The 27,792-nt window shown below is 41.0% G+C and overlaps 1 protein-coding gene across 3 annotated transcripts in view; it reads right to left on the bottom strand.

Moving 5' to 3' along the window:
* Positions 1–3,969: 3,969 nt before the first annotated feature.
* KCTD20 (potassium channel tetramerization domain containing 20) overlaps positions 3,970–27,792 on the bottom strand; it is a 39,292-nt gene continuing 15,469 nt past the window's right edge. For 2 of the 3 annotated variants that reach the window (XM_055407220.2, XM_055407218.2), the window contains exons 2-8: positions 17,692–17,897; positions 14,496–14,769; positions 12,055–12,157; positions 11,569–11,689; positions 10,300–10,497; positions 8,792–8,902; positions 3,970–7,498 (exon numbers count right to left, since the gene is read on the bottom strand). In XM_055407220.2, the coding sequence (XP_055263195.1) occupies positions 7,206–7,498; positions 8,792–8,902; positions 10,300–10,497; positions 11,569–11,689; positions 12,055–12,157; positions 14,496–14,769; positions 17,692–17,851 (1,260 nt within the window). In that variant the 5' untranslated portion in view covers positions 17,852–17,897 and the 3' untranslated portion in view covers positions 3,970–7,205. Of the gene's footprint in view, positions 7,499–8,791; positions 8,903–10,299; positions 10,498–11,568; positions 11,690–12,054; positions 12,158–14,495; positions 14,770–17,691; positions 17,898–20,673; positions 20,728–27,792 lie in introns of all 3 variants that reach the window. The other variant, XM_055407217.2, reaches the window with a different exon arrangement.

Here is a 27,792-nt window from a genome sequence, read left to right as displayed (position 1 = left end):
GTTGTGGCTTCTTCTAAACCCCTTTGTCTGCAAAGCATTGCAACAGTGAACGCCATCTTTAGGCAGAATGCTTTACTGTCTCAGGGAAGATGGGAGCCTGCCCTTCTGAACCAGAGTTCGTGTGAAGAGACGTCTTCTGTCGGCCCCACACCTCTGCTCCTTCCACCTGGCTCAGTCACAGGGCAGCGGGCACTCCGGCAGTTCAGTGCAGTAAGGCCGACGGGAGACCTGCTGACAAAAGTGCTGTCAGCTGGTGGACCCTTTGTACAACTGTTTGTAGCTCAGCCCCATTTTTTCCACAAGCTGCCAAGATGGACACCTCAGCTCCTGATGTCCACCAGAGCAGGCCTCTGCTCGGGACATGGATGTAAGGAACCTTCTCTGGGTCTAGGAAAGGAGCCTTGGGCAAAGACCAAGCAGGGTGGGAACCACAGGCATCTGTTTAAATGCAGCTTAAACAGAATGTGTTGTTTGCCCGTGGCTCACGAGTTTCAAGAATGTCGAGAACCATTGTCTCTGGGTTCTGTCTGTTAGCGGGGAGTTAGAAAATAATAGAACTTAACTGTACCACATACGAAACTGAAACTGAATGCTGATGTCATTCAGTCTCCTTGATTCAGGAGGACATCAGAATTTTCTTCAGTACCTATTTAAGAATTACTTTGAAAAGTAAGAGGCAAATTCCTTTGGGATTAATAGGCAGTGAATAGCAGATGGCTAATTTTAGTGCTCATCTATATAACATAAGAATCCTCTGCTGCTGCTGCTAAGTCACTTCAGTCGTATCCGACTCTGTGTGACCCCATAGACGGAAGCCCACCAGGCTCCCCCGACCCTGGGATTCTCCAGGCAAGAACACTGGAGTGGGTTGCCATTCCCTTCACTGATAGCTAATACTCTTTCTCTGAATCATTTCCTTGGAAAATACATTTCCTGGATCACCTGTTACTCTCTCCTGGGCCTCTGTGTGTTACCCAAATGGTGTTTTTAATTGAATGCAAAAAGGATTCAGTGAATGGTATTTTCCTTTCCTAGTTAGCAAACATTTCCCTGGAATGGTCTATCAAAGCCAACACTGACTTAAAAACAAGGCTCTATGATGGTTTTCAGGCATATTTTCAGAGATAAACATCTTGCCCACATAATACTTAAGCATCCATAAAATACAGAGCTCAATCCCAGGCACTCAAGGGAGCAGTAGGGAGCCCACTGTGGTTCTGAACCACAGATCAGTGTGAGGAGAGTTCCCAGCCAGCAAGTTGGCTTAACAGAATTGTGGCATCAACTATAACGTTACTACTATATTGGTGTTGCTGTAACAGTACTGTTAAGCCAACCCTGAGTTCCTGGGAAGGTTGAGGACACTTCTCAGAGATGTTTACAAGTAGCAGTGATTTAGCAGAGGGGAAAGTGCAGGCCAGGATTCGGGAGGCTGGTGGGTATGCTCCCCTGCAGTGACAGAGGCATGGAGCTATAAATTAAAGAACACTTCTCAGTGTTACTCCATTTCCCTCTTGCTTCTGGTTCCTTCCAGCTGTATGAAATGTGTTAGTATTAATCATCCTGTGTGCAGAACATGCTGCTAATTGTTTAAACCATCCCTCTGGTCAGTGGCATCCTAGCTGCCATATCCCCTGGCTTCTCTCCAGCCCCCACTCCAAACCACTCTGTGGCACTCTCACTGCTGACTCAAAAACAACTGCTCCACCTCCTTGACTTCCTGTTTGTAGTTCTGCTTCTGCCTAAGTGCTGGGACTCCTCAGAACAGTGCCTTTGCCTTTTCACTCCTGTGACTTCCCCCATACTGTGGCTTCAACTGCCATTTTTGTGGCGAGATCTTCAAAATGACCATCCTGCCCAGAATATCTCCCCAGAACTCTAGTGCCTATCAGAAACTACCACCTGGAAGGCCTCTTACAAGCACAAACTGTTTAGGAAGCTTCTGTTGCTTCCACCGCCTTCTTTTTAGCTCATTCTTCCTGCTGTCCAAGCCAGAAATTTCTTACACAACTCCCATCAGTGAACATGTATAATTTCTTGGACGTGATTGTCCATCCTGCCAGTCTTCATCATTCCTTCCTGAATCCACTGTTGTGGTCTCTTAGCTGGCCTCTTTGTTCCTATTCCTTCCCCTTTCAAGTCTGTTCTCCCTGCTGCCAAAGAAAGTCTTCAAAATTTCAGATCTGGTCATGTCATTATCCTGCATAAAACCTGTGTTGTTCACTCACTCTTTGTTGTCTGACTCTTTGCTACCCGACGGACGGCAGCACGCCAGGCTCCCTGTCCATCACCAACTCCAGAGCTTGCTCAAACTCATGTCCATTCAGTCAGTGACACCATCCAACCGTCTCCTCCTCTGTCATCCCTTTCTCCTCCTGCCTTCAATCTTTCCCAGCATCAGGGTCTTTTCCAATGAGTTGGCTCTTCGCATCAGGTGGCTAAAGTTTTGGAGCTTCAGCTTCAATCTTTCCAGTGAATATTCAGGATTGATTTCTTTTAGGATTGACTGGTTTGATCTTGCAGTCCAAGGGGACTCTCAAGAGTCTTCTCCAACACCACACTTCAAAACCACAAATTCTTCAGCGCTCAGCCTTCTTTATGGTCCACCTCTCACATCCATACATGGCTACTGGAAAAACCATACAGACCTTTGTTGGCAAAGTAATGTCTCTGCTTTTTAATATGCTGTCTGGGTTTGTCGTAGCTTTTCTTCCCAGGAGCATCTTTTAATTTCATGGCTGCAGTCACCATCTGCAGTGATTTTGGAGCCCAAGAAAATAAAGTCTGTCATTGATTCCATTGTTTCCCCATCTATTTGCCATGCAGTGGTGGTACCGGACACCATTATGTTAGGTTTTTGAATGTTGAGTTTTAAGCCAGCTTTTTCACTCCTTTCACCTTCATCAAAGAAGGCTCTTTAGTTCCTCTTGACTTTTTTCCCTAAGGGTGGGGTCATCTGCGTATCTGAGGTTATTGATAAAACCCTTAAGGCTGCCAATAGCTTATGCAGTGAGACCAAACACCTTGTCTGAGGTACAGGGGTCCTTCCTTACTCTGGCCTCATTTCTGGATGCCCCCGTCCTCTTCCCTCTTGACCTTTGCGTCTTTGATTATACAGTTGAGCTGGTTTGAATTCTTCCTTTTAGATTCATGGATCCAAAACCACTGTTTGTCTTTCACAGTTTAGTTCACGTGTCATGTATAGAATCCTCTCATGAACTCTCCTCTAATCCTCACAGTAAGGACTGGCTCCTCCACCCTTTTGGGATTCCCAAGTGACCTCAACTATTTATGAATCTGTCTTGTCCACGCAATTATAAAAGCCCTCTGAAGGGAGGAATTGTGTCCTAGGCAGCGTGTCCCCATGATTAAGCAGTTTGGCCTTGAACATCCTCAATAGGCCATGTCTTCAGAGCATGTTCTTAACCTCTGTGTTGTTAAGGGCAGGCCTGCCAGGGAGGCCAGCGTGCTTAGCACCCTTGAAGTTGTCAGTATCACCAATAAGCTCCAGGCGAGGTGAGCGGAGGGAGTTCAGGACCCCCAGAGTAGAGGAGGCGGAGACAAGGCAGAGGAGGCGAGGTGCCCGCAGCGGTACTTTCCAGGGACCCACCTTCTTACCTGCCTTTCCCTCCTGCTGTGTTTCCTTGCTCTGAACCAAAGTTAGAACATAGAGAGATGAGCTGTCTTACCTTATTTTACATTTGGCTTTGTGGGGTCCTACTTAGTTGGATTTGAGGGTTCAAGAGGTCTTGAATGCCAGTTAACCAGACACTTGAGAAGGCAGACCGTGAGGGCTCTGGAACCTGTGAATTCAAAGGAACCACACGGTGGGAAAAGCACACATGGACTCCAGGTGAGCTCCCAGCTGCCGTAGGAAAGGAAGGGACCCTCCGGGACAGTCTGTGTGCCGCTACTCTCGGCTCCAGACTTACTCTCTGCTAAAAACAGCAACAACAAAAACAACATGGACACAAATGATAATATTTTATTATAGAAAAAGCATCCCAAATATAAGGATTTCGTAAACACTGGTAGGTGAACAAGTGCAACTTTAAACGTAAAAACAAAGTAAAGAGGCAAAACCTATGAGCGTTTTGCCTTAAAGAGGAAATGTCATGTTCTCCTGCAGACGGTATCCCACCAGAGCACGAACGCGGCTCCATCTCCCACAAAGGCCTCAGGTCTGCTTGCTGAACTATGCCCAGTTTAACAATTTCAAAATGATGGCAAGAAGTGGCCCTGAGTAAATCACCAAGACTGACTCTTGACCTTCTACTGACTGTTACTCAGGAAAGGCTCCCATCACACTCTGGCTGTGCTTCCTCAGAGGAGGACCAGCTGGAACACCATCCTTCCTGGGCTTATTCCACAGTGTTTCCACAGACCTGCATACGTTAGGTTACCACCCCGAATTCAGTTCAAAACAGCATTGGCTATTGCATATTGTGCAATAAATTAAGCTACTTTCTAGCATCCTTACCCTTTTTTCTGTCATTCTTTTAATACCTTTTCTCCACTTTGGAGAAACCATTAAGTCATCTCAGACACATTTTAACACTGTCTCCATGCCTGCATCCAGTTCCTTAATGGCAACTGTTTCCTAATCAGCTATCCATGACCTGATGCACACACAGACTCAGATCCTAAACCTCAATTCAGGTTTATCTGCTTGCTGACACACATACCTCTGAATAAGACAGTCTGGACAAAATCATTTTCTTATGAAAATGTTTCTGTACAAACAGCCTGGCTTTCTTATTTAGGCACTTAGGAAAAAAACACCAAACCTGAGTGCTACCTTTTTCATGAGAAACACCTCTTGCCCAGCTGGCCAGTAGCTGACTCCTGATGGGAGTGACTGTAACCCAGCTCTTAACCCTGCGAGAGCTGTGAGGTCCTGCCACTGCGGAATGTCCTGGCCCTGGGGACAGCAGCTGTGGCTGAGAGGAGCCACCAAATCAGAGTGATGCTTCACTCCAGGCCAGAGGGGAGGGGCTGCCGAAGATACGCCTCTCCACCAGAGGGAGCCCGCAGGCCGCCTGCCCCCAGCCACCACCACCTGGTGACACCTCAGACCCGAGGCGCTGGGTCCAAAAGCATGTCAACCCAATTCTGGGGGAAAAAAGACCTAGTTTTTAAAAGCCTGAGGAAATTAAATTATTTACACAGAACAGGGTGTTAAGTACAAGCCATACTTTCATACCTAGCTTTTTACCTAAGCAAGGACTGTGTTAGCTAAGACATGTTTACCCCTAAATGTTAATATATGAGCTATAAAACAAATTACACATACTCACTACAGACTACACAAAAGTTGAACTCCAGTTTCCTTTGTGATGGCATGGAAGTCAACTGAAAAGTGTAAAGGAAGCACCACTAAACAATTTGGGCTGCTCAACTACTCATGGGTGTAAATGTAGTACCAGTAAGATCAAAGCCAATCCTGACCTCAAATATGAGCCAGTTCTTTTCACAGAATTAAAACTACCCTCTGGGCTACAAAATAACACTAACCCTCATCAGCCATACAAATGGATGCCAGTGTTCATCAGAGTAACTCTGTAGCTGGGGGTTGGCTCAGTTTAACCCCTTGCTACTAATTTTTCTGAATAAGAACAGAGCATTGATGTGCCTTGTGACACTGGCCCTGGTCACATGCACAGAACACACGCCTTAAGAACACTCTTGTTCATCAAGCCTGGAAAAAGTAGCTGTCAGCACACTCCTAACTTTACCTTTGGAGGACTGTGACTAGGGCAGTCATAAAATGGCACTGAGTAGCTTCCCTACAGTATCTTATGGAAATATAAGACATACTATCATATGGAATTTAAGAAAACCAGGCCTGTTCTTAAAGAACTTGAAGGAAACTGTGTCCCTTCTTAAATGCTCAGGCTTGGTGACTGGAAGGCCAACCTCTACCACAAAATGGGAGAAAGTCTCAAGACGCGTCTGGCTGTAAACTCTGAATCGAGCTCTGCTGCTCACAGCCACAGGGACATCAGTACAGACAGGAGTGATCACGCACTGTTAACACAGAGCCAACAGCAATCAAATCACTAAGCTGGATTCCCTTCTGTCCGTTTTTCTTCTGGGGTTGACATCAGTATGGTTTTCTTACCTAGTGTGTGAGCAACTGACAGGCTATTTAAAAAATCAAAATACCCTGATACCTAAAATATTCCAAAATATGAAATGAACATACAACAAAAAATCCTACACTGGGACAAAGCCTAACCAGGTGATGTTTCCCCACTCAGATTCACCCCCAACCCTTCTTCCCGAGCTCTTACTGGTCTTTCTACTGAGAAACTGAGCACTTTTGGAAACTTACTGCTCACATCTTAAAAGCCTATTACGCCACATCTGAGGTGTCCCAGACACACCCACAGCAACATGCTTGCCTAGGATGAAGACTGCAGCTTCACACCAGATTCCAAGCCAGGAGAATCAGAGTGGCCTGATCTGGAGAGCTTCTTCAACTTGGGTTGTGAATTTCATTCCAAATGAATAATAATCTGTTTAGGCTCAAAAACCTTGCTAAGAAGGTTTCATAAACACTGTTATGCATTATCCTTCCTGTCAAAGAATCCGTGAGGTTTTAGATTGTTCACTGCAATAATGAAAAACAAAACTGAATTGAAGCTCTTACGAATTTCCTTTTGGACATTTTGAATACGAGCCTATTTCTTCCCAGATGCAGCCCGGGCACAGATGCCACCAGGATGGTACCTTCACTAACCTCTAATGGGCATCCCATCAGTGTTTGCTTGTAGAAGGTATAGATTGTCTCCTTTTAAGTTTGGTCCCTTTGCTGCTAAGTAATTTGCCTGGTATAACACAAAATAAACAACAACCAAGAACAGAGTGTGAAGGATGAGAACTGTTTTGCCGAATATGAGGCAACAGGAGTCCTGACTTCCTTTTCTGCTTCCGCGGTTATGCAGACTTGGTGAACAGCACCAGACCCCAAATTTTCAAGTTTCCAGGGCTGCTGCAAAGCTGGTAGTTTAATTACCAGCGAGTGCTTTTTCATCCCCTGCTGGAGGCACAGGCTTACTGAAAAGGATACAGATTAATTATGGGAGGAGAGGAAAGGACAGGGGAGAAGCATGTCTCCTATTCAGTGAGACAAACCAGGGGAGGACTGGCTGGGCATCCCACACAGAGACAAGGACTGCAGAGGGACAGACCCACAGCTGACCCTAATCCTGAAAGTCATTCGAAGCCATCTGAGAAAGTGGGGCATTCAACCGGTCAAGTTCATCCACTTGGGGTGGATGGTGCATTAATATTTCTTGGTCCTCCAAGACATCTTCTCCAGCAGCTACTAGATTTGTGAGGGATTTGCTTCTAACACATTGGAAATCCACATGGCGACTCTTTCCTTCTTCTTTTTCCCATGACATCTGGATAAAGGGGCGCTGCACATAATTATAGATTACTTCAGACCGGCCGCCAGGTCTCCTCTTAATTTTTTCTTTACAGGTAGGATAACCTGAAACGGGGAAAAAAGGCCATCATTACCCCAGAAAATTGATCACTCGGGTTTCCATACTTCCTTCTTTCTAACCACATCAGTTTCCTCCCAAATCTCAAGACTATGTGAAACCACAGGGAGGAGACCACGTTCTCCCAGTCCCAGCTGCCCATGGGCCCACTGCCCTCCTGCCCAGGTTAGTAGGTCTTATCCCTGAAAGGGAAATAACAAAAAACTGTATTCCTTCTAATGGAAGGGGGAGAAGCCTCTTACTAATTTCAAAAGTCTTTCTTTTACTGGCTTCAACACTACAGAACACAAACCCTACTGTGGCCCTCTAATTCTGTTGCCTACAGGGCATCCTGTATGAATAGCTAAGGAAATGTGAAATGTTTAAGCCTAAAGGAACAACTGGGATGCTGCCTATAGTATCTAAAAGGCTGTCACACGGTAATGGGAGAAATCTTATTCACCTTCGCAGACTAGAAGGAAAACGGAAGAGGGAGGAGGTCATCTGCTAACTGTGGAAGAATGTTCTCATGGTAGGACAGTCTGATGGGCTACTCTGCAAATGGAGTGACCCCTCTCCCTCTGTCCCTATGGTTATCAAAGAGAAAGGAGGACGTAGTAGAAAGAGGTTTAATAGATGATCTCAAAAATTTCTTCCAACTTTAAGTTCCAACCTAAGTCAGACCCCGCGACAGCTTCTGTGGGCAACACTGAGACATCTACAGCAGCAAAACACAAGTGTCAAAAGACCCATGGCGGGGAGACCGGAATGGTTTCTGCACTCTCCCAAGAGTCAGTCTCCAATATGTTTCCATGGAGATCACAGGTTGGGAGCTGCTGCTCGAATCATTTAAAGCAGTTCTGTCAATACACCCAGACATTCCTCAGAGGTATGCAGTGGAATAAAACGAGTCTCCAAGGTAGTTTTCAGAAGGACCCTTCCAGATCCCAGAAAGGTCCTCACCAGGACAGCTGACTAAACAGACGACCCTCCCACGTGGTGAGCCCACGAGCCCTGCATTTCCCTCCAGTGTCTTTCGCCCTGACTGCTCTGTATCCTGAGGCAGTCAACTGGAACTTATTCCTATAGCTGCTTTAAAGCATTTTCAACTGGAAATGAAAAGAAAATGTACAGGCAAAACAAAAACTGGAATTTCAAACTTGTGTAGGAATGTAGTTTCCATGTGTGTCACTAGGCCCTCAGAAACTCAGAAACCAGGTTTTAAGGACATAAGATATGGCCACAGATCCAGCTATACCCACAGGCCATGCAAGCTGGATACTGACTGGGTTGTTCTTTACCTTCAATTCCAATGCGAATGTTTTTCAGGCCCCGTTCCTTTAACACTGTTTTAGCAACATCCCGATTCTCAATGTATTTGAAAAATCTGTAGAGCTTAGAGCTATAAAGAACTGGAAAAGAAAAAATAAGTCTGGGGTTAGTCATGGAGTGAATACCTTTGTAAGAGAAAGGAGATGAGCTAACAGATTCAGACTAATGAATGACCTGAGCCTTGACGCCAAAACATTCATATGGATCACAGAGTAAATGTTAAATAATAAATCAACCGTGAGAAACCATGTTAAGAAATTTTCATAGTCTTAGGGTAGGGAAGGCTTTCTGGATATGACATAAAACCTGGACGTCATAAAGGAAAAACTAAAACATCTCTGCTTACCCAAAACCAAACAAAGCTAAGAAGACAACGAACTGAGAAAAATATCTGCCACTCTTATTACAAAGGGCTAATTTCCTTGATATCTACAGAGAGAGTAGTCACAAACAGCTTTTGCAAACCACTAAGTAAAAGACTAACAATCCAACTTTGTAATGGGCAAAGGCATGATTACAGTTAACAGAAAAGGAAATTAAAACGGCTTTGAAAAAGATGTTCAGTCTCATTCATGGAACAAAAATGCAAATTAAAACTCCAGCAAGATGCCGTTTTTCACCTACCAGAGTGGCAAATATAAAATTTTAGTAAAACTGTGTCTTGGTGAAAAATGGGAAATAAACTCATCATATACTGTTTTGTGAGTTATAAACTGGCTCAACCTTTAGAGAAGATAATTTGGCAAATTATATTAAAATCATAAAAGCACAAAGGTTTGACACAGAAATTCCATTTCTAGGAATATTATTCTACAGAGATATACATGTGTGAAAAGACTTTCTTTAAAAAGATAATTCACTGGAGCATCAGCCATAATTTATATGGTCATATATAAATGGTCATCAAAAGGGCTGGTTAAATTAATTATGGCAGTCATGCAATGGAATACTACACAGCCATTAAAAAGATGGTGGAAGCTTTTAATGTGAGACATGATATAGAATAGCCTCTACAATATGGTATCATTTGGGGGAAAAAAACATGTACATAATTGCTTATGTACGTGCACTGAATAAATCTGGAAGAGTATAAAAGAAACTGAAGATGAAAACTAGGTAGGTGGGACAGATGTGGGAAGAAAACTTCTCAATGTATATTCTTTTCTATTTTCTGAATTTTGAATTACTACCAATTCAAAAGGATTGAAAAATGAAACAAATGGAAAAAGGAATGACAGCACCACTTAATGTGTGGCCTCGGTGCTGACCCAGCAGGGATGCCTGGGGCAGGTGTGGGAAGCACAGGCATGCTCACGGTACCCTCAGCATGAGAGGCCTGCATCACCAAACTGGTCACCCAGGTGAGTGTGCTGATCCCCAGCTCACCAGTGACAGCCCACTGGTTCTAGGATCTAGCTATGACTCTGGGCAGCACGTTTCTTGCTGAAAACATCTACATCATGCAGGGGGCTCCTACTTTGAGAATATTCCTCTCCCATGGGTGGGGGGTGGTCTTCGTCCCAGTCCACAGAATCCTCATCCGTCAGCACGACAATGTGGCATTCTCGCTCCCCTTTCTTGGCGCAGCCCACCATGATGGGCAGGATCAGCTCTTCGAGGTAGTGATCAAACTGCTTGTGAGCACCATCATTAGACAGTTCATGCAGTAAAGCACCTGGGAGACAAAATGCAAGTGAACATCCTCTCTGCTCAAATGCAGGTATTACTGGAGTGAAAAGATTATGAGGTAAACGGCTGTTATCACTGGTAAGGTCCAGAAAAGTGGCTCTCTTCAAGGCTGAGAATGTTTCCTGCTCTGAGGTGATAATTAAGCTGAATTTGTTACATGCTTTACACATTCTACCAATCTCCTGTTTAATAAACCCTGAGCATTCTGATCAGTTGAGGTTTTTTCAACATGCAATGTCAAAACATAAACATTAATTCTACAAAAGATAGAACCATCATTTGGGGATGAGTCTTTATAGCACCTCTTCTGAAGATGCTCTGGACTGCAATGTAGAGTACCACAGGAGAGGAATAATCTAAGGTTTGGAGACACCAAGGGACTTTCTCTAAGTGGGTACTAGACTCTGGAGAAACCACACATCCAGAGAACGTCATGGAATATGAAGGAAAACGTATCATGAACTTTAAAGAATTTTAAAATCATTTCAAAAAGCTCAGGTAATGATAAGAGCATGGAATCTGTATTCAGACAATCAGTTATCCCAGCTTTAAAGTTTAGACCTTTGAACAAGCCAATTTCTCCATCTTTTCATTTGTTAAGTGAGATTATCACCCATCTTTCAAGGGTTAATTGTGAAAATTAAGGCAAGTTCACATCTATAAAGCACTTAACAAACACTAACTTAATGATAAACTGGAAGAAGTACCCAGCCAATTTATATCCTGTGACTATTAGTGAACACCTTACCTCATATCTGAGGATCAGTATCCTCATTTGTTAAAGAGTTGAGATACCAAGGTCCCAAGAGAGGAAGCAATTAGCTTGGTGACTCACTGGGTCACGCTAGCCTGAGAACCCACTCATGTTCTTGTGTTTACTCTACTTCCTCTCAGAGTTTTGAAGCAAGAGAGGGAATGGTTAGTACCATGTCTCTTCTCTGCAGATGATCTTCAACCCACACTTGAAATGCTTTCTGTTTAGTAATAAAAATGTCAATTCTAAGCAAGTCCAAAGTTTAGCTGCTCAAATGCATTTGGCAGCTTCTCCTGTACTTACTCAGATCTTGACATCGGATAGTGTTGAAGTCAAAGTTAATGCAGAGATAATCACACGTATCTCTAAGGTCTGGTATAGAGATGCCATCAGGACAATTGATGATGCCAGTTTTGTAATAATCCTATAAAGAGATTAAAAAGAGGAAATGCAGTCAAAGAACAAGATAAGAACACCCCTCTTCAACGCTGAGTCATTCATTCCTGGTCAGGTAAAGTGCTGGGTTCCTAGAACCATCACCAAGTTGGTGATTCATTAGACAGCAAAATGGCTCCTGGCCATCTTGACGTGTTTAATCACAACCTGATACCTGACTGAGCTCACACAAGCAAGAAGGACTTAAGAATTACAGGAAGAGAAAATAAAGCAGGAAAGGCAATAACTAGAAATGACAAACCCTGAAGTCAGAGCACAATCTGATGGAACTCTGAAGGCTTCTGACTACGCACGCCCCAAGGGAAGAGGATGGAACAAGAGGTCACTACGCACCAGCACCGTTCGGAACACAGTTGCACTGATTCCTTCTGCAATCTCATACTCGCCCTTCTCGTTGGGACGCGTGAAGTTGTACTCTCTTCCTGGTCCAAACATCCTGAAAGATACCCAGGCAACAGTGTTACCCTCTCCAGCAGGATTCTCCACAGATGAAACTTCTCCCTTCTTCACCTTATCCTGGAAGACTCCATTCCCCTCTTACAATATAATTTTAAAACAGAGCACTAGGACTCAACCCCTGTAAGACACAATTAAGTCTTAGGAAACTCCCTTCAGACAGAAAAAGAAGGCAGCAATTGCTTTTAGTGTTTGAGTGCAACGAGGAACAAAGCAGCCTCCCCAGGTCACCGGCAGAGCTTCTGTGACGCACAGCGGCACCTGTGGAGCTGCACCTGGAAAGTCTCCGGAGCACCAGCATCCTGGCTGACAGTGTCTCCCGCCCTGAGCCTTCCTGTTCCTCCTCCTCACCCATCGGCATGTTCCCATCCAGCACACCGTCCTCGATGTGTTCTGAGTTTTGCTTTTCCACATCTAATCCGATAGACGAATCTGTATTAGTACATGCAGATGTTAGTGCTTTCCCTTTCCTGGTACATTTTAACAGCCGAGCTCTAGAAAAAATGCCCTCCTTCAATCCAAGGAGTAACTAATGATGGGAATTTCAGGTCAAGCCGAAAAGGAGGGGAAGAACTGGATCATCAACAGTTTGACATATTTCAGAGAGATAGGCCTGCTCTGGGCTGACTTCAGAGGTCATGAAGCCACAGGGAGGAAACCTTGCTTTTATACTCATCCGTTCCCATCCCTCCTCCCTCTCTCAGATCCCTTCCAGAAAAACTGGCCCCATGACTCCTCCTACCCCTGCTGCACGTCTGTGCAGGAGCTGTGGAAGGAGAAGCCAGCACAAAGGACAGGGCAGGCGGTTGGCATCGTCAGTCAGCCCAATGGGGACTCGCTGCCTTTTCCTTCCTTAACCTCTTGGGAAGCCCTGCTGTCCAGCTGTTCAAAACTGTTATGCTCCACCGTGAACTGGCTGCTTTCCAAGGTCTGAAAAAAAGTCACATGCTCTCCAAATCTCTGTGCTGTACATAAAAACTCCATCTGATAAAAGTAGTCTTCAAAGAATGCTGACTTTTTTCTGGAATGTTTTGGGTGAAGTGTAGCTGAGACAGCAATGAATCAAAATAGTGAACAACATGCCATAAACATAACCCCACCTCAGAGCCATTCATCCAGGAGTGGCGTGGATCTGCATTAACCATTCTGTTTCTCAGCTTGTCCCCTGTGACTAGTGGTCCACATCTGTATGCTCAGTGGCCAGGGATATGAATACTTTATGTAGCCACAGGACAGAACAAACCCAAGAAACTCTCAGAATTCATGACCTCGGCTGACTCACTGATGAACCACCTAGATAAAGGGATCTATTACCCAGAAAACGCTTGCCTTTATTTTCTTGAGTACTAACTTCGGAGGCAGCCTACTTCAGACAGAGAGTCTACCCTAAGGAGCGCCTTTTTTGGGGGACCTGGGGAGAAGTGGTGGTGGAGATACCAAGACTGAAGACATGAAGTCAAGTCTAAAACAGTGCCAGTTTAGAAAATGTTTTAATGTTCTAGCTTAATCTTAAGTCATATGTTTAACAAATATATAGGTTTGGCTTCAGTTAAAACTGGCTGGTTCATGAGCCAGTTCATCATTTGTATATATGTAAGTAGACACATATTTGAATAGCTTAGATTTCACTTAGCCTAAAATTCAGCAAATGGTGTGGTCCATTCTGATTTCTAATTCAGTTAAAATCAGTTCAAAGTCTGGAGAGAGGTTAAATTTTTAGATAAGATCCACTATTAAGTACTAGATGAAAAGCTAAATGTTTGTGTGCGTATACACTCAAATTATTTCACTCTTATCCCAGTCTGTTCTACACGTTAAGGTGTGTACAGCTGGCTAGAAGGAGCTTCTCACTCCCAGCCCAGGCTCTAAGAATACTTCTGGGATGGTAACCTTCCTCAACAGGTGCTTTCCTTTTCCTAAACTTGAGTCATAAAAAGCTGGAGGCAGGAGATGCTGAGGGGAGAATAAGACTGTATTCTGAATGAAGCAGCACAGAGAATGGAACATGAAGAACAGAGCGAGCCATCATCGCACGAAACAGCAGCTGCAGAGATCTAGTTTCAGAGCTTGCCTAGTGATGGAGGCCTTAGAAATTGACGCCAGCTGGACCTTTTGCACTCCCCTTTGTGGGGGCTCAAAAGTACCTACCCCCCAAAATCACCAACACATGTAAGGTTTCTATGCTGTTTCACAAAAGTATCAAGGTAGAAAAGTAAGCAATTCAATGTTTTCATTCTCACATCTAATGCAAGGCAAACAGCAGGTATTTCTATTCATAGAGAACAGAGTGAATTTGGAAGGAAATTATTATCAATTACCTGCCCAACATGGTATCCGGATGAGCAGTGAAAATTTGTGGGTTGACAACAAAACGTGTGCCGTCAACAAGAAGTGTCACTTTCTCTGGCGCCTGAGAATGAACGTTACAGCCAAAGCCCACAGCACTGTTTCCAAATCGCTCTGGAGCAATGAAGGCTTCATGGTTCCGTTTATTCCCACTCTGGAAGCAAGAGCCTTTGACATCTTCGGGAAGTGACATCATGTGAGGGAATGGAAGATTTGCTGGCTGACAGGCAGAGTCAAGTGGAAGGTCTAAAAGATCATACGATACAAACAAACCAAAATAACTTGACAGCAAAAAGCCTCGGGAGAAATAATAAACCTTGTCCTTTTAAAAAAAACAAGAACAAAAAACATTAAACAAAAAAATCCCCAAACTTTAGGGATCCAAAGGCAAAAACTCTTGTCTAGAGCACATAAAGAAAAAACAAGCTAGAGACTCATATTGGATGCCCATGAGCCCTTTCTTCTGCTTTGTGTGTGTTTTTGTGTACTGGGGAGAGGGCAATGAAGGCAGTAATGCCCACACTCTAAAAAGATAGGGAATTCCCTGGAGGTCCAGTGGTTAGGACTCACTGCTTCCACTGCTGGAAGCCCAAGTCTGATCCCCGTTCAGGGAAAGAAGATCTGGCAAGCCATGGGGCATGGTCAAAAAATAAAATCATTGAACACTGGAGAAGAATTTCTGTGGAAAACAAGCAATCCTCTTACCTATTTTTAAGCCTCCCGTAGTCTTGTTTCAGAGGCACTTTATTTTCATTTTCACTTCTATCTCTAAATACCATCCATATTGCCTGAATTTTATTTAAAGAACTTGATAATTTCATTAGCCAACACTATTAGTTTTCCACATTCTTAAAAAACATTTCTAAATTTTATTTTCCAAAAAGGATAGTGATAGTCTCTAACTGCCCCACTTTTCCTAGAAATTCATTGAAAAATGCATTTTCATTATGCATAGGCTAACATTACCAACACCATTTTCTGAACAGACAGGTCTTGCTCTCAACGGAAAAGTTCCAATGCAAATGGTCTTGGATTAGAATTCATTCACTGAATCAAAATTTTTGTTTTAGTATCACCAAAGAGCCATTTCTTTAAAGAATTTGACTTTTATAAACCTGAATTATTATCTGTAAAGTGAAAATAACATTCATTCCATCTACCTCACACGATTGGATTGACTATCAGCTGAAATAAAGCATGCAGCAGCACTTAAAAATGTATAATACCACATCATATAAACAAGCTGAAAACCAGATACCTGAAATCTGGTTGTATACAGAAGATGATAAGGAGAAAATGTTTTCAAAAGGATTACCAGAATAGTGTTTCTTAAATTTCTCTGGCCACACCATGCAGCATTTGGGGTCTTAGTTTCCTGACCAGGTATTGAACCCGCACCCCCTGCAGTGGGGGTGAGGAGTCTTAGCCACTGGACGGCTGGGGAAGTCCCAGAAGATTCTTTTAAATAGGGAGCTCTCCTAGTATATTTTATGTTAATGGAAAATAATGTGTTTTTTTAATGAAAAATTTCAAATATATCAAAGCCTAGAGTCAATACAGTATGTATACATCACCTGGATTTGGCTAGTTAACATTTTCCTAAATTTTCTTTTTTAGAAAGAAATGAAATGTTATAGGTACAATTTAATGTCTCACTCCCACCCTTCATGTCTCACTCCCACTCTTCACGTCTTTTAAATTTATTTACAATAATTCATGAACAGGATTACTGCCCATGACCTCTGAGAACTTAGTTTTATTTCAGGCACTTAAGATAATCAAATAAACTGTTAGTGAGAGTATACTTGATTTTTCCCCATTTGCTTCTAGAGAAAAGGAAACCAAAATTTAGACCAAAAACCTGTTTAGGGTTCACATCCTATAGCCTCTGGTAAATTTTCAGTGTGGCCTTATGTTTGGATACCAAGAGCTAAATTTCTACACAATCCTTGGGCAAGCTTGTAGCAAGAAAAACTTTAATCACCAAGCCAGGCTTCGTGCTGTTTTTAAAAATGAAACTAGGTACCTATTAACTCAGTTCTGCAGAATACTTGATTTTCCCCCAGCAAAGAGGCAATTAAATTGGGCTGATTCCTGAAGGATGCCTCAGGTTCCATCCTACTTAAATGGGTGAGCAGGAGGAGATTTGCTGCATAAATTCTCTGTAATGGGCACTCTAGGGTGGCAAGTACACTCTGCTTTTCTGTCAGCAAAGGCTGGCCAGAAAGACACAGGTTTAAATCCCAGTCCCCCACCTCTTAGCAGTGTGAACCTGAGCAAGTTACTAATAACCTTTGAAGACTCAGCTTCCCCATCTGTAAAAAGATTAATCTAAGCAGGGATCAGCAAACTTTCTGTGAAGAGCTAAAAAGTAATTATGTTTGGCTTTGTGGGTCACAGTCTCTGCCACAAGGCAGGAAAGTAGCCATAGATGGTATGTAAATGAATGGGCACAATGGCTGTGTTTCACATTTTTATTTATAAAAACAAGTAGTGGTTCAGAGTTGATCAGTTTGCCACCCTTGATCTAAAAAATAAACTTTTAGCACAGTGAGTCCTCAATAAATGGTAACTGCTATTATTATTGTTGCTACTGTTTTTTTAAAAGTTAAAAAGAACCTAACAATTTATCAAGAGCCTTGACATCCATTAACTCAGTAGTCTTCTAGCCTTGTGAGGTAAGGAGAATATTAACATCCTTGTTGTCTAGATTAAGAAAGCAGGGCTCAGAAAGTAAGGCGCTCATTCATGATTATAGCTAGAATGTGAATCTCCAAACCCGAGACTATTTTTCTTATACTATTATCACCAAGTTAGATGTACTAAACTGATTAAGTAAATGGAGATTTTAAAGTAACTATACTCTAATTTAAAAAAAGGACTTCTCTAGCTGTCCAGGGGTTATGACTCCATGCTTTCAATCCAGGGGTCACAGGTTCCATCCCTGGTTAGGAAACTAAGATTCCATGTGCCACATGGCACAGCCAAATAAATAAATTCTTTTTAAAGTGGAGATTTTTTGGTAATAGCTTTATATAATTGTGATATGTAAGCTAAGCCAATTAATTGGATATATTATTTAGAGTAAGAACATTTATGCCTTCTGGGAGAATAGGTACTCAGGTGTCAGAAAGCCCTCCAGACTAAATCAAAAGCTAATCATCATACCATCATTCCTGGGACTTAGAGGATAAGTAAGATTTTGAAGACCAGAAGAAGCTGGACTGTTTGCTTCTTTTTCTTGAGCTGCAGCTGCAGCTTCATCCATCAGGCAGCTGGCCTCCTGCCGCAATAACCTGTCACTCTCAGTGCCGCGGTGGACATTCATCTTTGGACTGTGTATCCTGAACTGTCTGCTTGATCACAGAGAAATCCTGGAAGACAGGAATACGCGCAACTTAGAACTAACTAGAGAACTCTCAGACAGTTCTTATTCTTGTTTTGAGAAGAAATGACACCTTAAACATTTCTGTGATTTTATACTGAGAGGAATTGGGCTGACTTAAGTTGTCTTTACCAAATCACTAAGAACACTGATAAACTTGTTAGTAGGGAATAATTTTAAACTTTATTTATAAAACAAACATCAAATCCACTGACTTTGCCCATAATTCAATTCTGCATATTAACTGGTGGTAGAATAACTTGGTGGTGTTTATACCACAGATTCACATAAGGGACAAAGAGTTCAAATTGTCAATTAAAGAAAACCAGCCCATATGTCTCAAAAACTTGAGACGTACATTCCCGCAACAGTTAAGCACTAGGAAATGAGAATCACAACTACAATGCTAGTATGACAGTTGAAACCGCAAGTCATGGGCACTAAAAATAATTTTTTTCAGATAATAAATTTACGTATAGTGCTCTAAATTTACGTATAGTGCTCAAGTTCTCCCTTTCACTTTCTGTACCTTTTGCCTGACCCCATCTCAAAATTATACCAAGATGTCACTGGGTATAAGCCTAACTCTCCCCAGCAGTGCAAAACCATGGTGAACACCACCTCCTGAGGGAATGCTGTGTGCCACGCATTCGCTGCTTAGGCAGAATGGCTGCCTCACACCTCTCTGCTTGGTAATCACTTTGCCCTGCAGCCTTTCCATCCTCCGGGGCTGCCCAACTGCTGAAAACATTCCTGAAATTCACCCTACTTAGCACTTTCACAGTTTATACTATACTAGGTTCCACTAGGTGTTCTGGTAGAAGAAACATATTACTAGCAATTTTTATGCATAAGGATTGCATGAAAACAATACAGGAGGAAGAAGTTATGTTTTAGGAAGAAGTTTTGTCACTAAGATCAGGAACATGTTTTAGTAATACTCTGAATTTCCTGACATGCAAGCATGTAGAGGTGCCAATAAAAACTTAAATGTGCATTCAATTTTGAATAACTTCATAATCTATAATTAGTACATTTTTGAGCATAAAGTTGATCATTTAGTCCTGTTTTAACTTGCACGAAATATCAATGTAACAATGAGCCCTTTTTAAAAAAGGAGCCAATACAGATGCCTGAAAGCAAATAATTTTAAAGAGATACTTTCACAGTTGATGAAATCTTAAACTCTCAGACAATAGCTCTTAAAACGTAAGGCACACCGAGAGGATAAAGTGAACATTCTGTTGGAAACCCTGACAATATGGCTACAGCTTTTTCCAGATTACCCTTTCTTAAAGAAAAACATATTTATGTATTTACACAAAAAACGTGGCTCCTTAAAATCAATCCCTAGCAACTGGTAAAGTCAAACAGAATCACCACTGCCTTCCAAATTTGACTCAGAAGATGTCAAAATGAAAATCAAGTCTAGAGAATAGGATAAAGAAGATCCATGAAACTGGAAAAAGCATTGCTAACACTGGAGGGACCAAAAGGCGGTCTGCTTCTGTCAGCTTAACTGGTTTTGAGCCATGTTTCACTCTGTGGAACTTGTGCGCTGCTTAACTCATCACTAGCTGCTCCAGAACCAAGTTCAAACTTCTTTTTGTTGCTCTCCAAATATCTCTTGGAACAAAACTTTGAATAAACAGATTTCTTGAGAATCTGCACAGACTAGACCATTATATAAGTTACTTCATTTATTCCTTACAATGTGTGAAAAAGTTTCATTATAACAGACTATAATGAAAACATTTTCTTCCCAGTCTATGAATACCAGGGCTCAAAATTCAGTTTAACTTACAACGATGAATTAATAAACAGAAAGATATGCTTGAAAATTAGCAGGGGCAGATATCTCCAAGAAAAAGAAAGTAACCTGCTGAGCACTTGACAAGCATTTTATTTGTGTTTAGTTAATTTTTATTATAAATAAAACATGAAAATTTTCCCTCTTAGGAGCCTGGTAGGCTGTAGTCCATGGGGTTGCAAAGAGTCAGACACGACTTAGCGACTTTAATTTCACTTTTCACTTTCATGCATTGGAGAAGGAAATGGCAACCCACTCCAGTGTTCTTGCCTGGAGAATCCCAGGGATGGGGGAGCCTGGTGGACTGCCGTCTATGGGGTCGCACAGAGTTGGACATGACTGAAGCGACTTAGCAGCAGCAGCAAAAGAATTCAAGCCTTATACAGGTATACTATAAAAGCATATCATTTGCAAAAAACATACAAACTATACATTCTCACCCTGTAATATGCTTTTTGAAATTAACATTCTAAAATCCCTCCATGTTAGAAGACACATCTATCTAGTTCACTCATTTTTAACTGCTGTGTAATATTCTATGATTCTGCTTTCCTATCTATGAATTAAGTTGTTTCTAACTATTACAATGTTTCAATAAACAGGATCAGAGTGTACCATGAAATTCCAAGAGAGGACCCAATTTGCAGCTTCCCCAAAAGAATTTGGCCTCAAAACATTTTTTTCCCCCAAGAAACCATCTCAGGATTAATGCTTAGTGGCACACACTTTAAGAAACCACCATCATTTCTCAAAGTCCCTTATAAACTAATTCTTCTATAATCCTAGAATGATAGAAGAAAACACTCTTGATCTATGAAACCTAAGAAGCAAACTGACAGACACTGAATTCTTCAACAAATAACAAAGCAATGAGTTTCAACATTATGATAAGGGTCTGCTCCCCTTCCAGGATGGATGTTTCATTCAACTTTGAATGTATATTTTTATTGCCTACCATGGCTCATTTCTGTAACCATCCCCCAAAAGGATCTTGGTCCTCAGAACAGATCTAAGAAAAAAAGAAAGAAAGAAATAAGCAAAGCACTTGAACAATATAGTTCTCCATTGCTACAAAACTATTTGTGGCCAACACAGATCTAAAAGTCACAGCAGTGTACAATGACAAGAACCAAAGGATCATGACACACCCCTGGTACACCTAACAGTAATTGAAGAGACTGCTTCAGAGAAGAACTAGGAATTAGAGATATATAAATAATGGAACTCTGACTGTATAGCTGTGAAACAAAACAAACATCCAGCAAGCCAGCTCAAGCATCACTTCCACACAGTACGTGACAGCATTTTTTAAACACTCTAAAGAGCTACACAAATATATATATTTTATTATTTATCTGTTTCATAGGCCTCCTGTGAAGGCCCCTATTTTGTTAAGTGTTGCTCTAGCTGACCCAGAACAGCACACCCTTTATTATAATCTCCCCACCTTGGAAAATGTATAATCTCTGATAGTGGAATTCTCTCCATATAGCCTTTGCACATAAAAAAATGACATGGTGGTTTCTCCCGAGAACATAGTCATCTCAACTATTAATCCATAATGCTGCTAAGCTGCTAAGTCACTTCAGTCGTGTCCGACTCTGTGCGACCCCAAAGACGGCAGCCCACCAGGCTCCCCCGTCCCCGGGACTCTCCAGGCAAGAACACTGGAGTGGGTTGCCATTTCCTTCTCCAAGGCATGAAAGTGAAAAGTGAAAGTGAAGTCGCTTCAGTCGTGTCCGAATCATAGCGACCACATGGACTGCAGCCTACCAGGCTGCTCCATCCATGGGATTTTCTAGGCAAGAGTACTGGAGTGGCTTGCCATTGCCTTCTCCAATCCATAATGAGTCTATGTATTTTCTTTTTACTTGCAATTCCCTCTAATCAATTATTCATGAAGAAAACAAGATTATGGAAACGTGATTTGTGTAACAGTTCAGTCAGATCTTGTAAGTGAACTATTCAGATTTTGAAAATGTAGTTGGAATGCCTATGGGGCCAAACTTCACACAGATATATCTCAAAAGCATAATGCTTTCAGACTGCTAATGATACAAAGGTATGATCTTTCACAAAGTAGGATCCTTTTATGCTTCAGGACCATGCCTCCTCTCCATGTAAAAGCTGGATGGTAAAGATGAGGCAGGATGCCACAGAATCTGGTGAACAAACCAATCTACCCTTCATCTATACTCCACACTTAAATCTAGAAAGTAATTCCATCTTTGCCAAACCTTCATTCCAGACTGACAAATCCTAATCCTTTCAATCTGTTCTGTGAAAACCACTACATTTGTTTAACTGTGTTAACTGCTTATCATTGACTTCGGTCTAGTTCCATTACGCTTCTTTCTTACTTCACAGTAAGGAGAACTCTGCTAATGTGTTCTATTGAAGGAGAATAGGTTTTCCAGTTTTGCTTCACATATGCTGTCTGGTGATGATACTCAGGATCTCTGGGAATAGGTTAAAAAGGGGTGAAAGTGAGGGGAGACAACAGAAGTGATAGATATGATCTGAAATGTCCACAAGATCTCCTTCTAGGATGTTACTGATAGCTAAGAGCCTACCATCTTCAAGATGGACTCTGGGTGGATATATGTTTAACCCAACTCCACTGAAGATTTTCTGTTCACTTCCTTTACATATGTATTCTTAATGTTCAAATCTCAGAAGAAATTCTGTTTTCTGGTTTTTCTTTTACTAGATTATTTCTAAAAACATTGAGTGAGACCACTCCAGTATTAAAAATCTATCCGTATGATTTCTAAATCTCATAGTTTCCCTACAGTATGTTCCCAAACCCATAAGAAAAGAGACCTTTGTTGCTATTTCCACTGGGTTCTCCCTTCCCTCACGCTTGCTGTCTTCATCAAAGAAGTCTAGCAGACTGCTGAGATGAACACTTCTTAGAGACCTCTTGCTACACTGCTCCCCAAATATGATTCTCTATCATGGCTCCATTTCTTAAACAGCTGTTGCCCTGGGCAGGTTTCTAGGTCTATGTCTCAATTTCCTCACTTGTAAGAGAGGATGATAACCATTGACCACACAGGGCTGACACAAGGGATGAAATCAGGCAATTTCCTATAGTGCTTAGTGCAATGCATGGCACATAGTACTCAATAAAGTTGACTATCGTTATTCCCAAGCCATAGAATCTGCAAAGAAACTTTCAGAAATCTAATCTTATTTGAAACTGAAACAACCCTCGGAAAAAGACAGTAATTATCTTCACTTCACTGCTGAAAAAAAAAAACACCAACCAGGCTTTAGGAAGGTTAGCAGCTTTGCCTAAATCACAAGTGCAGCTAAGAAACAAGGACAGATTCCAAATCTAGGTCTTTTGATTCCCATTTTCTTTTCATCTAATCATACTGCTTCCCCCAAATCATCCTGCCTTTCATCCAATAATGATTCTAGAAGTTTTCCCTTCTATTGCTTGTCAGAAATTAAAGAGAAAATCAGTAGTTTCCTGGGTCATTGTTGGCTATAGTTCTTATCAAATAGGAGTTATAGTCATAATGCGAGAATCCTGTGATAGAATAATTATATTTTTCTATATATAAAACAGCATCAGTGTTTTACTGCTTATAAAAGCAATCTATGCTCAATAAAAAATGTCAATATAGAAAGATATAAATACTTTAAAAATCAAAGCTGTGGTAAAATACATGCACACATATCCTTGAGCACATATTCTATTATATCCTTGGAATAAACTCCTAGAGATAAAATTGCTATGGAAAAAGGTAAATAAGTTTTGATGTATACTGCCAGACTATCCTTTATAAACATACCAATTTACACTCCTGGCAGCATGGAATATCCATTCTCCAGAACTCTGGCTAATAGTATATCAATCTTCCTCATCTTTGCTGCTGCTGCTGCTGCTAAGTCACTTCAGTCGTGTCCGACTCTGTGTGACCCCATGGACGGCAGCCCATCAGGCTCCCCCGTCCCTGGGATTCTCCAGGCAAGAACACTGGAGTGGGTTGCCATTTCCTTCTCCACCTCATCTTTGCTAGTTAGAGTGAAATATGATAGCTCATTTTAGTGTGGTCATTGAAAAGTGATCCCTTCTTTTTAAAATTTTTAATTGGAAGATAATTGCTTTACAATATTGTGCTGACTTCTGCCATACATCAACATAAATCAGCCAGAGGTATACATATATCCCCTCCCTCTTGAACTTCCCTCTCACCTCCCACCCCTCGAGGTTATCACAAAGCAAAAAGTCATTCATTTTCATCAACACTTGGAAAATTTCACCTTTAAGAGCCTTAGAAGATTTCAGTAGGCAGGGGGAAAAAATCCCATGCTGGGGAAACACTGGGTAGTAGCAGTGACTTATTCATGTCGTTTGTAGGGCTTGACGAGAATCACTGGATGTTTCCATGGCTTGCTCTCATCTCCCTGGAAGTATAAATGATGACAAGACCACCCACTAGATTGAGGCAAAGCAGTTTCTGAGTTTGGCGTTACTACTGATAATTAAGCCTCACCACCAAGAAAACGTTCTTTAAGTGTCAGTGTTTTCATCCATAAAAATGGGATGATATCAGCCACTACAAAGCTAGGTATCCTTTCTCAATTAAGATGTATGGGGAAAAAAGCATGAAGTGCTATACAAAAGCAAGAGACACATCTGTTTATGAATCTCCCTTATACAACTGCTTAGTTACCATTTATTGGGCTCTTTAAGCACATCATACCCATACTCCACTTTTGAATATACTTTTTATGTTCTATTGTATGGTTCTACTGATTTCAGCTACATTTCTCTTTTTTGATTCAGCGAAATGATACATGGTACTGCTTTTAGGGCTTCCCCAGTGGCTCAGCAGAAAAGAGTCCACCTGCAATGCAGGAGATGTGGGTTTGATCCCCAGGTTGGGAAGATCCCCTAGGGAAGAAAATGGCAAGCCATTCTAGTATTCTTGCCTGGGAAATCCCATGGACAGAGGAGCCTGGCAGTCTATAGCCCATGGAGTCGCAAGAGCTGGACATGACAGAGATTAAACAACTACTACTTTTAGAATTCTCTGAATTATTTTTTGCCGCAGTTGCCTAACTTGCCCTTTGAACCTGACCTTTAGTGTCTTTCCACTTTCCCCTCAGGAATTTGTTATTGTTTAGTTGCTAAGTCCTGTCCAACTCTTTGTGACCCCATGGACTATAGCCCACCAGGCTCCTCTATCCATGGGATTTCCCAGGCAAGAATATTGGATTGGTTGCCATTTCCTTCTCCAGGGGATCTCCTCGACCCAGGAATTGAACTGTTGTCTCCTACCATTGGCAGGCAGATTCTTTACCGCTGAGCCAGCAGGGAAGCCCAGTTAGTATAGATCTAACGAAATCTAAATGGCGAACCAACTAACTGCCTTAATATATTCTGAAAAGTCTGTTTTTTTCCCACACTGATTTGAGATAGCACTTTAATCAAATACTAACATCATTTATGCTTGGTCTGGTTTTTAAACTCTGTTCCACTGATTAATCTTATTTCTTTGTCAATACAATGTCTAATTTAACAATCTTGACATCTTTTCTCTATGTCATTTATCTAGAACTTCCAGAATGGTTTTAAGTTGTCAACAGGGAAATTTTTTTTCTTTTAATCTTTAAAATTATATCTTAACCACTCATTTTTTTCCTGCAGTGATTGCTAGTTTAGAATTACTAAGTTTCATAAAGCATTACATTTAATGGAGATGGCAGTTGCACATACACCAGTTTATGACTCAGAATGTAGCTTTGCTTGCTGTCTTACTATATGGAAGTAAAAATTAGCTTTACCTAAAAATATTACTGCCATATTCATTCCAATGAAATATTTTTTAAATGTGTGGATAATTAGATATATTAATACTAGAGCATTTTTGCTATTTATTTTTGAGTGTTTAATCAAGTTTTTAATTCAAAGTAAAAATGTTTATTTCAGCTATTTTAATACACATAAATACATTATATACTTTAAAGATAGATTAGGTTAATATTGCAGCTATACTAGAATACTTTTCTGTGCAAGATTTTGCTTTTCTTGAATACTGGTCAAGGTTCATACACCTGCCTTTTTTATATACTCTTCCTGTGGGTCTAAACAACTGCATAATTAATCCCTGGTAAAGATCAATTCCCTTCCCCTAACTCCTTTCTTTTTTTTTCTCTTCAAAGAACTAATGCTATGAAATGTTCTCCCATTTCCCATACCATTTCCTCATTAAGTCTCAAATTAAGGGAAGCTACATTTAGTCATAAGCTATCCTGCTTCTTATATTTACCAGCAAGTGCGTTAGAACCTACACTGCCTGGTTGGGTTCTTGATTCCACCACGTACTAGCTGTGTGAATCTAAGCACATGACAAACTTCTCTGAGACTCAATTTTCTCATCTATACATCAATATCTACTTGGAAGAACTCTTCTAGGGACTATGGATACTTCAGCTAAAGCAATCTATGGCATGTGTAAACACTAAAAAAAAAATGTTAGCCATTATTACTTTTTATATACTCAAAACCAGCTTCAAGCCTATAAAAATCTTCAAAGACCTTATTTTTTAAATCTCTAATTGTTTCTTCTTTCCTGCATTAACACCTAACCTCAACCTTCATTCATTATCTCAATTCCAATACCAAAAACTCTCAATTATCCAATTAAAAAAAATCATCTTAGCATTAAAAAAAAGATACACATTTCAAGTTATAAGATAAATAAGTACTAGAGATGTACAACATGATACAGATAAGGGAAAAAGAAATCTTTTTTTCTATTTTTGTAATGTTTCTATATGAGATTTATGTTCACTAAACCTATTGTCATCATATCATTATGTATGTAAGTCAAATTATGTTGTAATCTTAAATATATACAGTGCCATGTGTCAATCATATCAATAAATGTAGAAGGGAAAAAACTGTATCTCTGGGTATCTGTATTTTTATAGAGATCAAGTACTAGAGTCCTTATATATCCATTTGCAGAGGTAATAAAACTCAACTATGATACCACTGTTAACTCTTAATTCCAAACATCTGCTGGTAACAAACATGTTATTTCTATAAGCCAAACTGTAGTTTTAGAACTAAAAACTATACATCTTTCTAATGGACCTTTTGTACTGACTAAGCACTTTTATCAGCTAGGTTTCTTTTTTTTTTTTAATCTCTCAAAACCATGGAGAAATTTCTGGCAGTCTCCTCAGATTATCAACAAATTAGTCCCAACATATATACTATAGTCAGCATATAATTACCAAACCCCTACTGTGTGGAAGGCACACAGCACTGTGTGCCAGCACTGAGCAACACAAAGGACTGAGTAATGTTCTCAAGGGTTGGCTCTAAGCTCACACTGAGTAGGTGGGGCTATATGAAAAAGACAAGCAACTTCAGGTAATAAATACAGAACAGGTGGGTCAAACCAGTGGTTCCAGATCCTCGGGCCTATTCTTACAATGAGTCTGGAATTTGTAATTAAAAATTAAAAAGTCAACTTCTTAAGCAGCTCTTATGTGGCACTCAGGTTTGGGGATTATAAAATAAACACAAAAGTTGGAGAGAAAATCACCTCTAGACAGTGTGGTTGGGAAAAGGAAGTATTCGTATGAGATAAAATCTGAGCTGGACTCTGAAGCAAAGATTTTCTCCTCAACATTTTTTTTTTAAACTTTTCAAACCTACAGAAAATTGAAAAAATCATTATAACCGGTAAAATCTTATATATCCTTCAGATTTACCAATGATCATCTGCTCCCCCACCACACAAGTTTTTCTGAATCACTTAAAAGTAAACATTACAACATTTCACCCAAGTTACTTCAGCAAGCACATTCTAAGAATGAGAACATACTCTCAAAAAAACACACAGCAGTATTGCTCTCACATCTAAGAAAATGATCTGCATAATACTAATATATAACCAATAATCAAATTTACTCAACTGGCCTAATATTTTCCTGTGTAATCTTTTTTGGGACCCATAAGTCAATCAAGGCTCATTCCTTACATTTGGCTGTTCTGAATCTTTCATATAATGCACCCTGCTGTCGCTACCCCCACAATTTGGGG

This window comes from Moschus berezovskii, chromosome 23 (assembly GCF_049115385.1).
Source record: "Moschus berezovskii isolate FMDL1 chromosome 23, NW_MosBer_1.0, whole genome shotgun sequence".
Classification (NCBI taxonomy): domain Eukaryota; kingdom Metazoa; phylum Chordata; class Mammalia; order Artiodactyla; family Moschidae; genus Moschus; species Moschus berezovskii.
This window is presented reverse-complemented; position numbering and strand designations above follow the sequence as displayed.